This window comes from Sturnira hondurensis, unplaced genomic scaffold (assembly GCF_014824575.4).
Source record: "Sturnira hondurensis isolate 20B ecotype Veracruz unplaced genomic scaffold, ASM1482457v3 Scaffold0009244, whole genome shotgun sequence".
In the NCBI taxonomy this organism is placed as follows: Eukaryota; Metazoa; Chordata; class Mammalia; order Chiroptera; family Phyllostomidae; genus Sturnira; species Sturnira hondurensis.
In genome coordinates, this window is record NW_028081875.1 from 93,649 (window position 1) to 105,393 (window position 11,745).

At 41.3% G+C, this 11,745-nt stretch overlaps 1 protein-coding gene across 2 annotated transcripts; it reads right to left on the minus strand.

Moving 5' to 3' along the window:
• Nucleotides 1-73: 73 nt before the first annotated feature.
• On the minus strand, nucleotides 74-11,523 carry GZF1 (GDNF inducible zinc finger protein 1). Of its 2 annotated transcripts, none has more exons than XM_037056998.1 (6): nucleotides 11,313-11,523; nucleotides 7,770-9,139; nucleotides 6,267-6,361; nucleotides 4,346-4,513; nucleotides 3,433-3,590; nucleotides 74-2,810 (listed from the first exon to the last, which is right to left on the minus strand). In XM_037056998.1, exons 2-6 carry the CDS (start codon nucleotides 9,116-9,118, stop codon nucleotides 2,460-2,462), a joined length of 2,121 nt encoding a protein of 706 aa, XP_036912893.1. In that variant the 5' UTR covers nucleotides 9,119-9,139; nucleotides 11,313-11,523; the 3' UTR covers nucleotides 74-2,459. The 2 variants fall into 2 exon arrangements, with proteins under 2 accessions (XP_036912893.1, XP_036912894.1); XM_037056999.1 differs by lacking the exon at nucleotides 11,313-11,523 and adding an exon at nucleotides 10,707-11,279.
• Between the last annotated feature and the right edge of the window lie 222 nt (nucleotides 11,524-11,745).

An 11,745-nucleotide genomic window follows, 5' to 3' on the forward strand; every position in this document is an offset into this window, starting at 1 on the left:
TTTTATAGCAAAACCGCATTTGTTAAAATTACCTTTAATAAAGGTCTTCTCTCACCACATGATCCATTTCCCCCCCCAAATTGTAAAACAAAAATTTTGGTAAAACTAAAGTCAGCAGAGATCTTTGGAGTTCAGGCTGAGACTATTTTCCACATTATTGTTGAAAGGCACTACATCACTTCCTCAATTTCCTATTCTGAGGCTCTAAGGAGAAGCAGCCAGCACCAAGGGCACTTTCCCAATCATGGATTTTGGACTGACAAAGTGATACAACAGCTTGCTTTCATTCAGGGAGACTGTTCTTGGATTAAGAGAAATAGGGGGAGATGCTCCACAAATTCCTCAATGATGAGTCTTCCACAGGATTAACAGATTTCTATTCTCAGAGGCAGCTTTACCTTCCCAGGAAGCAAAGAAATAGATATACTAGAGAAATAAGTCTCTATGATGCAAACTTAAACACGACATTGAAAAAACCAGTCTACTTATACACTCCATAGCATCTTCTATACAAGCAGAGGTTAGTGTTACTTACCACCAGGCCTTTTACTTCTAAAGAATAAGTATGCAGTTCACATAGTTATAACTAAAGGAATTACTCCCAGGACTATAGTCGTGATTGTAAACTTCATTATCCATGAAATTAAGGAAACTATACTTGTTTCAATCTACAGAGCCTAAATTTTAATAATGGGGGAAAAACTTGCAAAACTATTTTACAAACATTTATTAACACATTAAATGACTTTTTATAGAATTTCTAAAGAATTTAAGACAAAAATTCTTCATCTAGTAGATAACAAAATAATCTATTAAATTCCTTCTCATGACTTTACTCCATGAAACAGTACATCAGTTGGGCAGGTTCATTCTCTGACCAAGAATAAAATGGCTATGTAATGGTCACTATTTGTTGTTGTTCTATAACACAATTAGGATATATTGTCATAATTGAATTTGAACTAGTTCAGTACCACTGTTCTTTAAGAGTAGGTGTGAAACATGTTATCAGTACCTAAAATCATCGTATAGTGGCTTTAGTATGTAACATGTTATAAATTAGAACAAAATAAGCACATAGGAAGAAATTTTTCCCTCATTAATGTTTCTGGAATGGTGTAGCTGTGTCTTCATCCTGAAACTTATGGATAAGTTCTTTCTCTTATAAATGAAAGTGTTTTCACAGTAAGTTAATAAATTAAAATGTAGAAAAACTGGTAAACAGAATTCCCTTTTAAGGCTGTCTTTAAATTAATATGTTAAGGGTTGCTTGTGAGTCACAACTACATACAAAAGCCACTGGAACCAAGAATCAAGCTTAGTAAATACAGCAGAATTATCTTTTCATTGCAAATTCATTAACTCCAGCATAACACAGCCAAAGGGGCATTTACAACAAATTATTGGTTCTCCACAATCTACTTTTAAGGCATAATCAATGATGTGTGCCAAGGCTTTTGGTCCCTTTGCTATATTCTCACATGCTCCTAAAGAAACCAGTGTGTAAATTTGGGTTTCTGAAAGTTACAGAAATTAAGTCAGAAAAGACAGAAATACTAATACTTTGTGCTCTAAGGTTTGCCATAATCACCTCATTGCTACTGGTAAGACAACATGCTGTTTCAAGTGTTGTAAACCCTGTGGCTTAATTTTTCACACCTCTTTGCAAAAACAAACAAACTATAGATTGTTACTAAAATCTTTGGTAGGACAGATTTTACCTTATTAGGTTTTTAGGAATGAAACTGAACAGCCACATCTCATTTCAATAGCTATTTTATGACAAATTTCCTAGCTGTGTATGTGCTATGAGTAAGGGTTATACTAAGCTGTATGCAAGTGTCATTCTTTTTTTAGTGTGGGTGTGAGGGAGTGGAAGGAAATGAATTAAGTAATTCATTTCTTCAGTCCCATTCGAGGGTCCCTTCAACAAATCTGATTTGCTTCAATTCGACAGGAAAGAAACAATTAATACATGGCCCCAGTTTTATTTCAGCTTATTGGAAAAATATCTTTAAAATATCAGAGAAATAAACCCACATGGGAATATAAGTATAAGGCAGGCTGAGAGATCAGGGAGACAATTAAAAGCAAATTCATGAGCTGGATCAATGCTGTGTACTCTATTATTAAGGTAAATAGTTGTCTAAACTTAACAAACATCAAGGTACTCAAGCATTAGAATGCTTAATGCATATAGCAGCCTACACCAGAATTAGGTGAGGTTATATTAATTGCCTTATGTGTTGATAAAGTGTAGCTGAGATCGTGCAGATCGGGATTTTTAAGGGAAAATTTTTAAAATGTTTTGATAAAAATGTGCAAGTTATCAAAATTTAGGAAGATCAGAGGCCATTCTTACCTACTTCTTTGCCTGTTTCTTAGCTCCTGATATCATCTGGTATACACTATCACACAAGGTGCCAGATGGGACCTGCTTGGCAGGTAATTTCCAGCTCTTATTCCATATTGGTCAAGGAGTGAAGTTGTGTGGGTATTAGATGTGTCTGTGGGGTCAGCTCACTAAGCTCATTGATAGTGGTGGCCAGCAGAGCATCCTGGGACACCACAGAATTATCTGACTTGCAGGCTGTGTCTATAGAATTATTTTCATGTACAGTAGATATGCTGCCTTGGACTGTGGCCAAGTTGTGAAAGTGGTTATTTTCTGTAAAAGACAGCAATTTATCTGAAAGTTTGGATGATGCATATTCTTCATCAGGCTGTTCAGTTTTATGCCCTTCATCATTCTTGGGTGAGCCATCTACAATAACAAGGAAAGACTTCCATGGCGTATTCTTATCATGTACCTATAAATGAAACAGAAAAGTCACTGAATGTGTCTTTGGACAAATATCTATAAATCTTCCAATTCACAGTTATTGTTTTTCTTTCTTTTTAATCCCCACCCAAGGATTTTTTAAAATTTATTTTAGAGAGGAAGGTGGGGATGAGGAGAGACAGATAGATATCAGTGTGAGAGAGAAACATCAGCCGGGTGCCTCTACTACACACCCCAACTAGGGATTGAACCCACAACCTAGGTATGAGCCTTGACCAGGAACCAAACCTGCAACCTTTTGGTGCACAGGACAATGCTTCAACCAACTGAGCCACCTGACTAGGGCCACAGCTACTTACTAAACGCATCTTTGAAACAACAGTCTCTCCTCAATGCTCTTTTACTAATTGCCAAGTATCTTTCTGCCTACCACTACTGCTGCTGTTAGAAAGTGTCTATAAACCTCAAGACTTGGCTCTTCACTCATTCACACTGTGAATGTGCTCACAGCAGAGAAAACCTGAGGAAGAAAGTATCTGTTGTTTGTCTTCTATAACCACCTTACAGAATAACAGGCATTTCTGACTGTCTAGGATTACGCATACCCAGGAACCAGAAATTTGTTGTTCTTAAGCCATACTGTTGCTTACTGAGGTGTGCCGCCGGAGAGTGGACTTGTCAGTAAAGGTCCGTCCACATGCATTACACATGAATGGCTTCTCTCCTGTGTGGATCCGATGGTGGCGTTGGAGAGCATTGAGCTGGGTGAACTGCTTACCACATTGATCGCAACAATAGGGACGTTCTCCTGAGGCAGGAAGAGAAGGAAATTGGTTGATCTCGTTAGCCTGGTATATTTAATTCTGACTACAAAACTAAATAATGCTGTTTGTAAACCACTGGAAATTATTAGCACTCCACCATAAAGAAGATCAGCTGAGGGTCAACTGACAGGTACAAATCAGTTGTCTATACATGTTTCCCTGATCCAAAAGTAGTGTTCCTGTGAAACCTTTTGTAGGCCAATAATGTCATAAAGTAAAGAGCATTCCCCACTTTCTAAAAGTTCATGTTACATTTTTTTCAGTTAGTGAAAACAGGTACTAATATAGGTCTTTCATAAAAGCAAAGTGGCCCAATACGAACTTCTGAAGAGCAGGAATCCCTGTAATAACAAGAGTTTATGCTCTACACCAAAAAAGGGCCAAATTCATGCCTCAGCTGATATTACATCTATAGAAATTTCACCTAGTTCCGTAGTGAGGGATGTAAAATTTCCACATCCCATAATTGAATTTGCATGCATGTGCATATATACTAATATGTATAGATTATCCCTAATTCTAATCTGAAAATGTTAAAATGTTCACATATCCATACCTTTTCAATTTCTCAAGAGCCAGAAACTAGAAACTGAAAAATTTAAAAATAGTATTATGACATGCAAAGTTTGGTGAGAGATTTTTCCTAAACCTAAATTCAAATTTTTCTAGTTGAGTCAAAAACCTTTGGTATTTCTCTTGGTACATTGAACTCCCTTTCCTGGTAACATTCCAGCCATACCTGTGTGGACTTTAATATGCTGGTAAAGTGAATTCCGCTGGGCAAAAGTCCTGAAACAAACTTCACATTTAAAGGGTTTGGATCCAGTATGGATTCTATTGTGATGTTTTAAATACTCCTTAGAAGCAAAACTCTTGCCACATGTTTCACACATAAAAGGTCTTTCACCTACATGAAAAGATGAAACAAAAAGTTAGAAATGATATAGGCACTAGAACACACAGCTAAGAGTGTATCCAAACTCTAAAACCCATATGAACTCCAACAGCACAGGCAGCCTGTTATATTTTCTAGTTAAAATTGCCATAAAACATCTCTTCATGTAAGATGCATGCTACTTGCTGAAAACTGGTATAAAATATCCTTGGAAATCCTAAAAAAGATTCCATTAGTCAACTCACATTTTGGTAATTTAGTCATTTCAAACAAGTAATTATACAACTTGTTTGGAGAAATACTTGTGTGGATCTTTTTCAGAATAAAAAATAAAAGCGTTTCTTGAAAGGGAGAGGAAGTTTACATTGGCTATATATGCATAATTATTCTAGAGTAGCAATTCCCAAGCACTTTGGATTGGATTACAAGACCAGGAAAAAATGGTTAAATACCGCTTCACACTGTGTAGCTGGAATCCTTTAATTCTACAAAATAAGACTTATTTATTAGGTGTACTCCTGATTTTACAACCATCAAAATAAAAATATTGAAATTAGTAAATTCTGAATATATTATTTTCATCAAATGATTGACTCTAACTTAATCTTTCAGTTGTGATCTGACTTCACCTCTATCCCCAAGCATCCATTACACACAAATTCTGCTCATTTTACAGTTTAGTAATTCACACCATTAAATGTCTCATCTCTACCTCAACTGCAGTTGAACTTGAGGAACATATGACAATGTTTAGAAGTAAAAAAATTAAAAATACAACCACTTAAGGAACTGGATTAGCGTGATAATTACACTATACAACAGATGTGTACTTCTGTGCCAAACAATAGGATTTTCTGAACCATGGGGTTACTGTGCTGAATCAGAATAAAGCCAACTTGAATTTTGTCCCTCACATAATAAAATATTACAAAATTTTTGGAAAATGGCAATCAGGTAATTCCCACCTCGATACATCATATAATTATTTTCTAGTCTTCTGTGCAGGTGTTCAATATAGTTGAGATTAGTTGTGTGCTTTACTGTGCACTTTTCAAGTGAATATTCAAGTACAAGTGTTATTCAGAATGTTCAGAGCCCTCACCCTGAATGGCCATGGCATGAGCCAGGAGGGTAGATTTTCCTGTTTACTGAACCACTGTGGTTGAGTAAGCAGGTTGTTCCTCATGCTCTGTTATTAGAAATAGCAAGCCGTGGCTGGTGTAGCTCAGTGGATTGAGCGCAGGACTGCGAACCAGAGGATCGGGGTTCAATTCCCAGTCAGGGCACAGGTCTAGGTTGTAGGCCAGTTCCCAGCAGGGGGCGCATGAGAGGCAACCATACATTGATATTTCTCTCCCTCTCTCCTTCCCTTCCCCTCCAAAGATAAATTTTAAAAAATAAATAATAAATCTTAAAAAGAAAAAGAAATAGCAAGACAATGGAAAATAGAGCTTTTCTCATACTCTGAACAATTTCTTTAGGATAGATGCCTGAAAATGGAATTTGGGGCTAAAGCAGTAGAAGTTGTTTCATACCTTTTTGATACATAAGATGCACATACATGCCAGTTCCTGCTGCCTAGTGTGAAAAGGCCATCACCACAAGCATATTTTATTTATTCATTTTTGCTCACTTTCTAAATGGGAAAGAGAGCTCATGGCTTTAACCTGCACCACTTTGGTAGATGCCAACTTCTAAATTAATAAGTTGCAGTTTTCTTCTACCACTAGGAAAGACATTCAATCACAACAGCAGCGGTATTTACCTGTGTGACACCTTTTATGATATATCAGCATGTGGTTCTGAGTGAATCTTGCACCACATTCATCACAGACAAAAGGTTTTTCCCCTGTATGAATTCTGAAAGTACAACATTCAGATGATAACTTAGGATGTATTTTAAACCTCACTTTGCAATTCAATTCCCACTCCAGCCTGCAAAGATAGTTTGTTCTGTGAGACCTAATAAGAATGACTGGAGTGAAGCCCATAATCTTCATCCCCAAATGCACTTCTGCACAAGGACAACTATGCGTTTTCCCATAAAACAGTAAATGTCCACCCATACCTTCCTTACAGTTTATTTTGTACAACACATTTAAGAAGAGACCATGCCTTTGCATATTTTTAAAAATACTAATGAGCATCATGTAATATTTGTAAAGTTTTCTTATTCAGAATAATCAACCACAAACACTCTAGAACTATAGTTATGAAGAACCACATGACCAAAAAATTTAACTATCATTTACTAATATGTATGACATAACTAGTCTAGAAAGAACTGTTCTCAAAATGCTGAAGAAACCTGGCTTCCAAAAATGCATAAAATGCATAAGCATTTGAATTTCACAACTAGTATGAAGTAGATTATCGATGATGATTTACTGAGCACTTTCTAATAAGTCAAGTTTCTAAACTTGTTATATAGAGTAAAAGGGAGAGGAAGTAAAAGAGTGAACACCATGCTACCACCCCAAAGACTAGCCCAAGTTTGAAGGCAGATCTAGAACGGCAGATCTCCAGCCTTTTGAAGGCTGGAAAACTAGATTTGAAACAATACTACGTACTGTGAGAAAACATTTAAAAACAGTACCACCCACCTGCAGTGCCCAAGTTAACAGAAAACACTGTCCTAATTCTGGAGTTTAGACTAACCAATAGCACAGTTTTCAAGCCCAGAGAATGAACATGACCAGAGAAGAGTCTGAAAACCCTAAAATGTCATCTCACTGAACTCATTAATGGGACTGTGGGACTCAGATGGTCACAACCCTATGTTCTAAATCAAATCAGGAAAAGAAAAATTAAGGTTATTAGCTTCACGTGTGGTGGAAAGAATACATACCAGAGGCTCCTCTGGGACTGGGAGAGCTCTGGCCTGCAGCTGCATGCCACAAAAGACCTGTGGGGCTTGGCATGTTCAGCAGCTGTCTGCTGCCCTGGTCCTGTGTCCAGGCTTCCATGCTGTGACCACAACAGGAGCTGGGAAATCCTCATCAGCCTGAGGCCTATAGAACACTATGAGATTTCTGTAGTGTAGAACAAGACCATCTCATAGCATCTCTACCCATAAAGAATCCCCAACTTTTAGAGGGAATAAGTTATGAAGTGAAATGTAGCCATACTAGTCCAAATCCTAGAGCTACCTCAATTTCTGACACACATTTCAACAAAATTAAGTACATAAGCCACATTCTGGAAAAAATTAATTTGAGAGGGTCTCTGCTATTGCCCACACCAATTGGCTGGAGCCAGGTGCACATACCTCATGTGGGTCTTCAGTGCTGAGGGCTGTGAGAACTTGGCCTCACACTCAGTGCAGCCATAGGGCTTGTGGCCCGTGTGTGTCCGCTCATGGAGCCGTAGGGCTGTCTTAGAACTCAGGCCCTTGCCACACTGCTGGCAATGGTGCCGCTCACCACCCCCCTCATGGACCTGTACCACATGCCGCTTGACGTCCTTCTTCCTCTTGAATTTCTTCCCACAGAACTCACATGGGAAGTGGCGCTCACTGCTGTGTACGTGACGCTGGTGGCTCTTCAGGTTGCAGCGGTTAGCGAAGGTCTGGCCGCAGGTATCACAGCGGTGAACCACCTCAGTGGCCACTCCATGGTAGTGCCTGATGTGCTTCAGGAAGCTCTTCTCATATAAAAAGGCCTTTTCACAGATAGTGCACTTAAAGTTGCTCTTCCTCTTCTCCTCACCCTCCTCTCCCTCCTCCCGCCGGTGCCTTGCTTTCTGCAGCACCTCCCCCACCTCCACTTCAGCACTGAAATCCTCATTTTTTGTTATTGGCTCTATCTCTGTACCCACAGTGTCTGGGCTGGGTTCTTGTGGCCACCTGTAGTCCCCCATATCATTCTCAGCACTTTTCTGCTGTTCTCGGAGTCTTCTTGTATATTTCTTTTTAGGAATTTCCACAAATACCTTTCTGCCAGCCAGCCTTCCACTAGCTCTTCTGATTTTGGGGTAGGAAGGCTTAACATCTTTCTTCTTGTCTGGTTTCTCCTTGGACTTCCTTGGGGGCATATCTGGCAACATGCCATTGCTGATTCTCTGTACTAGGGGGTCTGAGGAGTCTATAAGGCCATTGGCAAGAGGACTGTCCACAGTCACACTTGCTACAGTATCAGGAATAACACTGCCTTGGGAGCCACTGCTCCTTTCCACCTCCTGAGACTCAGAGAAATTCTGCAACTCCAAAAGTACTGACTCTAACATCTGTTTCTTTAACTGAAAACAAGTTTCTGATAAGTCTAAACATTTTAGCTTTTCAGCCATTTCCAGCATTCGCTGCACCCGATCTTCTTCTACCTGAACCTTTGCAGTGTAAACAAACTCAAGAAATGAAGCAAAATCAACAACTTGCACTTCATTTAAGTAGACATTAGTCCTACTGCCATCCACAGTCTTTTCATTAAGGAACATTTCCTTAAAAAATTTGCTGGTGGCTGCCAGCACTGCCTTATGGGCCATGAATTCTTTGCGGACGCCCTGGTACTCCACGCTGACAGTCACATCACATAGGTGACCCAGAAGGCGTAGTTGATGCATTTCATGCAGAAGATTAACTGGTGAGGATTTGGATTCCAGCAGAACTGCACCACTTTCCATGTTTCTTCTTTCTAAAAATAGCTTTGAAAACAAAAACAATTATTTCAGGCATGAGCAACTACTGAAGTAAAAGGATTAAAAGTTATGAAGATTATTTGTTTTTTAGAGAATATGAACTTAACCTAAACCTAACTTTTCTCATGTGAATACTGAAATCACACTTCAGTTAGTTTTCTGAAGTGAAGTCCTGATGCACCTTCATAAGATAATTTGTAAGAAAAAAATAAGCATATTACTAAGATTTTACCCAAGGATACACATAAATGATTAAAACTGTGATTAATGAAATACATTAAGGTAGTAAATTTGCTAGATCATTTTCAGATCTGCTTAGACAAGCTCCAAAATTTTAAAAGAATTTATGGCAACGACAATTCTAGTTCTTTGATCAGGAAACCAAACAAAACATATGGCCGATATGGGACCAAACTTTAGAGAAGCATGTCTGTCTTTGAAAACAACTGAATTATAAAAAATATAACTACTTCCATGGTGAAAACTTCATAGAAATTTAGTCAATGACTCACCACTTCCAACAGGCCAAAACATCTCAGAATTTGAATTATTGTTAACTCTATTGAAGTAATTTAAGTTCCCAAGCTTTAACTAGCTGCTTTACCTTGAGTAAGTAAATTTTCTGAACCTTACTTTGCTTGCTCCTTTGTAGAAGGCTGGCAGGCTGTTGTGAGGCTTCGGTGAGTACAAATATTTCAAATGCTTGCAGCCACACCTAAAGCTTGTTAGCTAGTGGTATAGGCTTCCCATGCACCAGGCCTATGTGCTATTATCCCTATTTCACAGATGACAAAGGAACTATCAAAGTAAGTGGTTGGGCTGGGACTTGGTCCTGGGCCTTAATGGGACTCTGGACTCACACTGAAACTACTCAGTACACCCCTCACCTCAGCCTTGTCAAATGCAAAGAGCTGCTTTTACTCCCTCTGTGGACACTGTAGATTTCACACCCATCCCACCCTGAGGTTTCCTCTCCTTGCTTTCTTTGGTACCGGGCACCATCTTGAGTCATTTCTTTTGCTTTGCTTGTTCTGTCACCTCAGACTCGATAATACGTGCTTTTTTCTGACGGTTCACCCCCACCCAGCCTTCTACTCTTCAATCTACCTTCCTCTTCCAAGTTTGCCTTTGTTCCTAAATTTCCACGCATCCATCCAAAGTGCCTACCTTCTAACCTCCTTCAGCCAGATCTTAAATGTCATCTCAGACCCCACGTGTCTAGAGCAGAACTTTCTTCATCTTTCCTGAAAACCAGTCTCACCTCTCATTTCTCCAGTCCCATCAATGGCACCTGAGGCTACACCTGGCCCCCTTCAACCACCAGCATCAGGCCCACAACATGAAAAACGACTGCACTATGAGATTTAACTGTAAAAATGACATCTACAAGATCTGAGTAATATCACCTGAAGAAGACTCCACAATAAACAAAATATTGACCAAAACTAAGTTAAGTCTATATGAAAGGTTCATGGGATGGTGGAACTCTAGCATAGGGACTGTCACTGATTCCAACCCGTTGTTGGGAGAATTGGCAGGAGATTAGTCTCTTAAGCCTGATACTCATACTCACCAGCAGCCCTCCACTTCCCCAAACTTTTGCCGACCTGGCCCTGGAGGAGAGAGATGTATGAGCTTACGGGGTGGGGGGTGGGGGCTGGTGACAGTGATTTAGAAGTCAAAGTTGTTTCTGGACACGATTTCCCATTTTGCACGAATCGAGTAAGAGAAGCAGTGATCACTCCCATTGTAACTGGTACCCTGGCAACAGCTCTGTCCCGGGGCATCGCCCTACCGTCAGCCGATAGCCGCGGGCCTCCCCTCCATACTAGAATGCTGTGGCTTTCCAGCCTGGCCTGAGCCTGACCGGGCCCGTGCCTGACAGCGCCCATCCCTGGCCCCCCACAGGGAGCTCCCTGCCACCGCAAGACTGCTACTAGGCCCCTCCGACCCACACTTTTCCCAAGGACCGGGCCTCAGTTTCTGGCCGACTGGGTTCCTGCTGCGCCGCGGACGTCCACTGCGCCCGCGCGATCGGGCCAGTTCCTCCTTCTTGGCCGCTCCTACCCTCTCCCCAGTCCTAGCTCCTGCACTCCTAAGGCCCGCCGCTCCTCCGGTAAGGGCCCGCAGGAACAGCGGAGAGGCGGTGACTGGGCGGGCCCTTGGGCAGAGCACTCACCTCCCAACGACCGCCGCCAACGTCGCCGCCGCCGCCACCGCGCTTCCGCTGGACCGGGCCCGGGGGGTTTGGCGGGCTTGCTGGGCGGGGCGCAGCACGGGCGCAGGCTCCGAGGATTGGTCGCCGCAACTCCCTGCTAGCCCCGCCCCCTCTCGGGGGGCTCTGGCTGGACTAAGGCACCCCTGTCTCTGTGGAGGCCTTTCGACCAGAGTTACGGAAGCCGACCGACCCTGGGGTTCGGCGTCCTGCCTGCGGTGCAAGATTGCGTCACTGGCCGCAAGCCAAGGTGTGAGCCTGCGCAGAAGGCAGCGAAGGCGCCTTTGCGGCTGAGGCGTGGCGCAGGCGGGGTAGGAGGCCTCAAAAGGATCTGTAAGTGGCGGGTTGTGTGGTCACGTTTGGGTTTATCCCAGCTGCTTGCTTTGCAGCCTGCCGG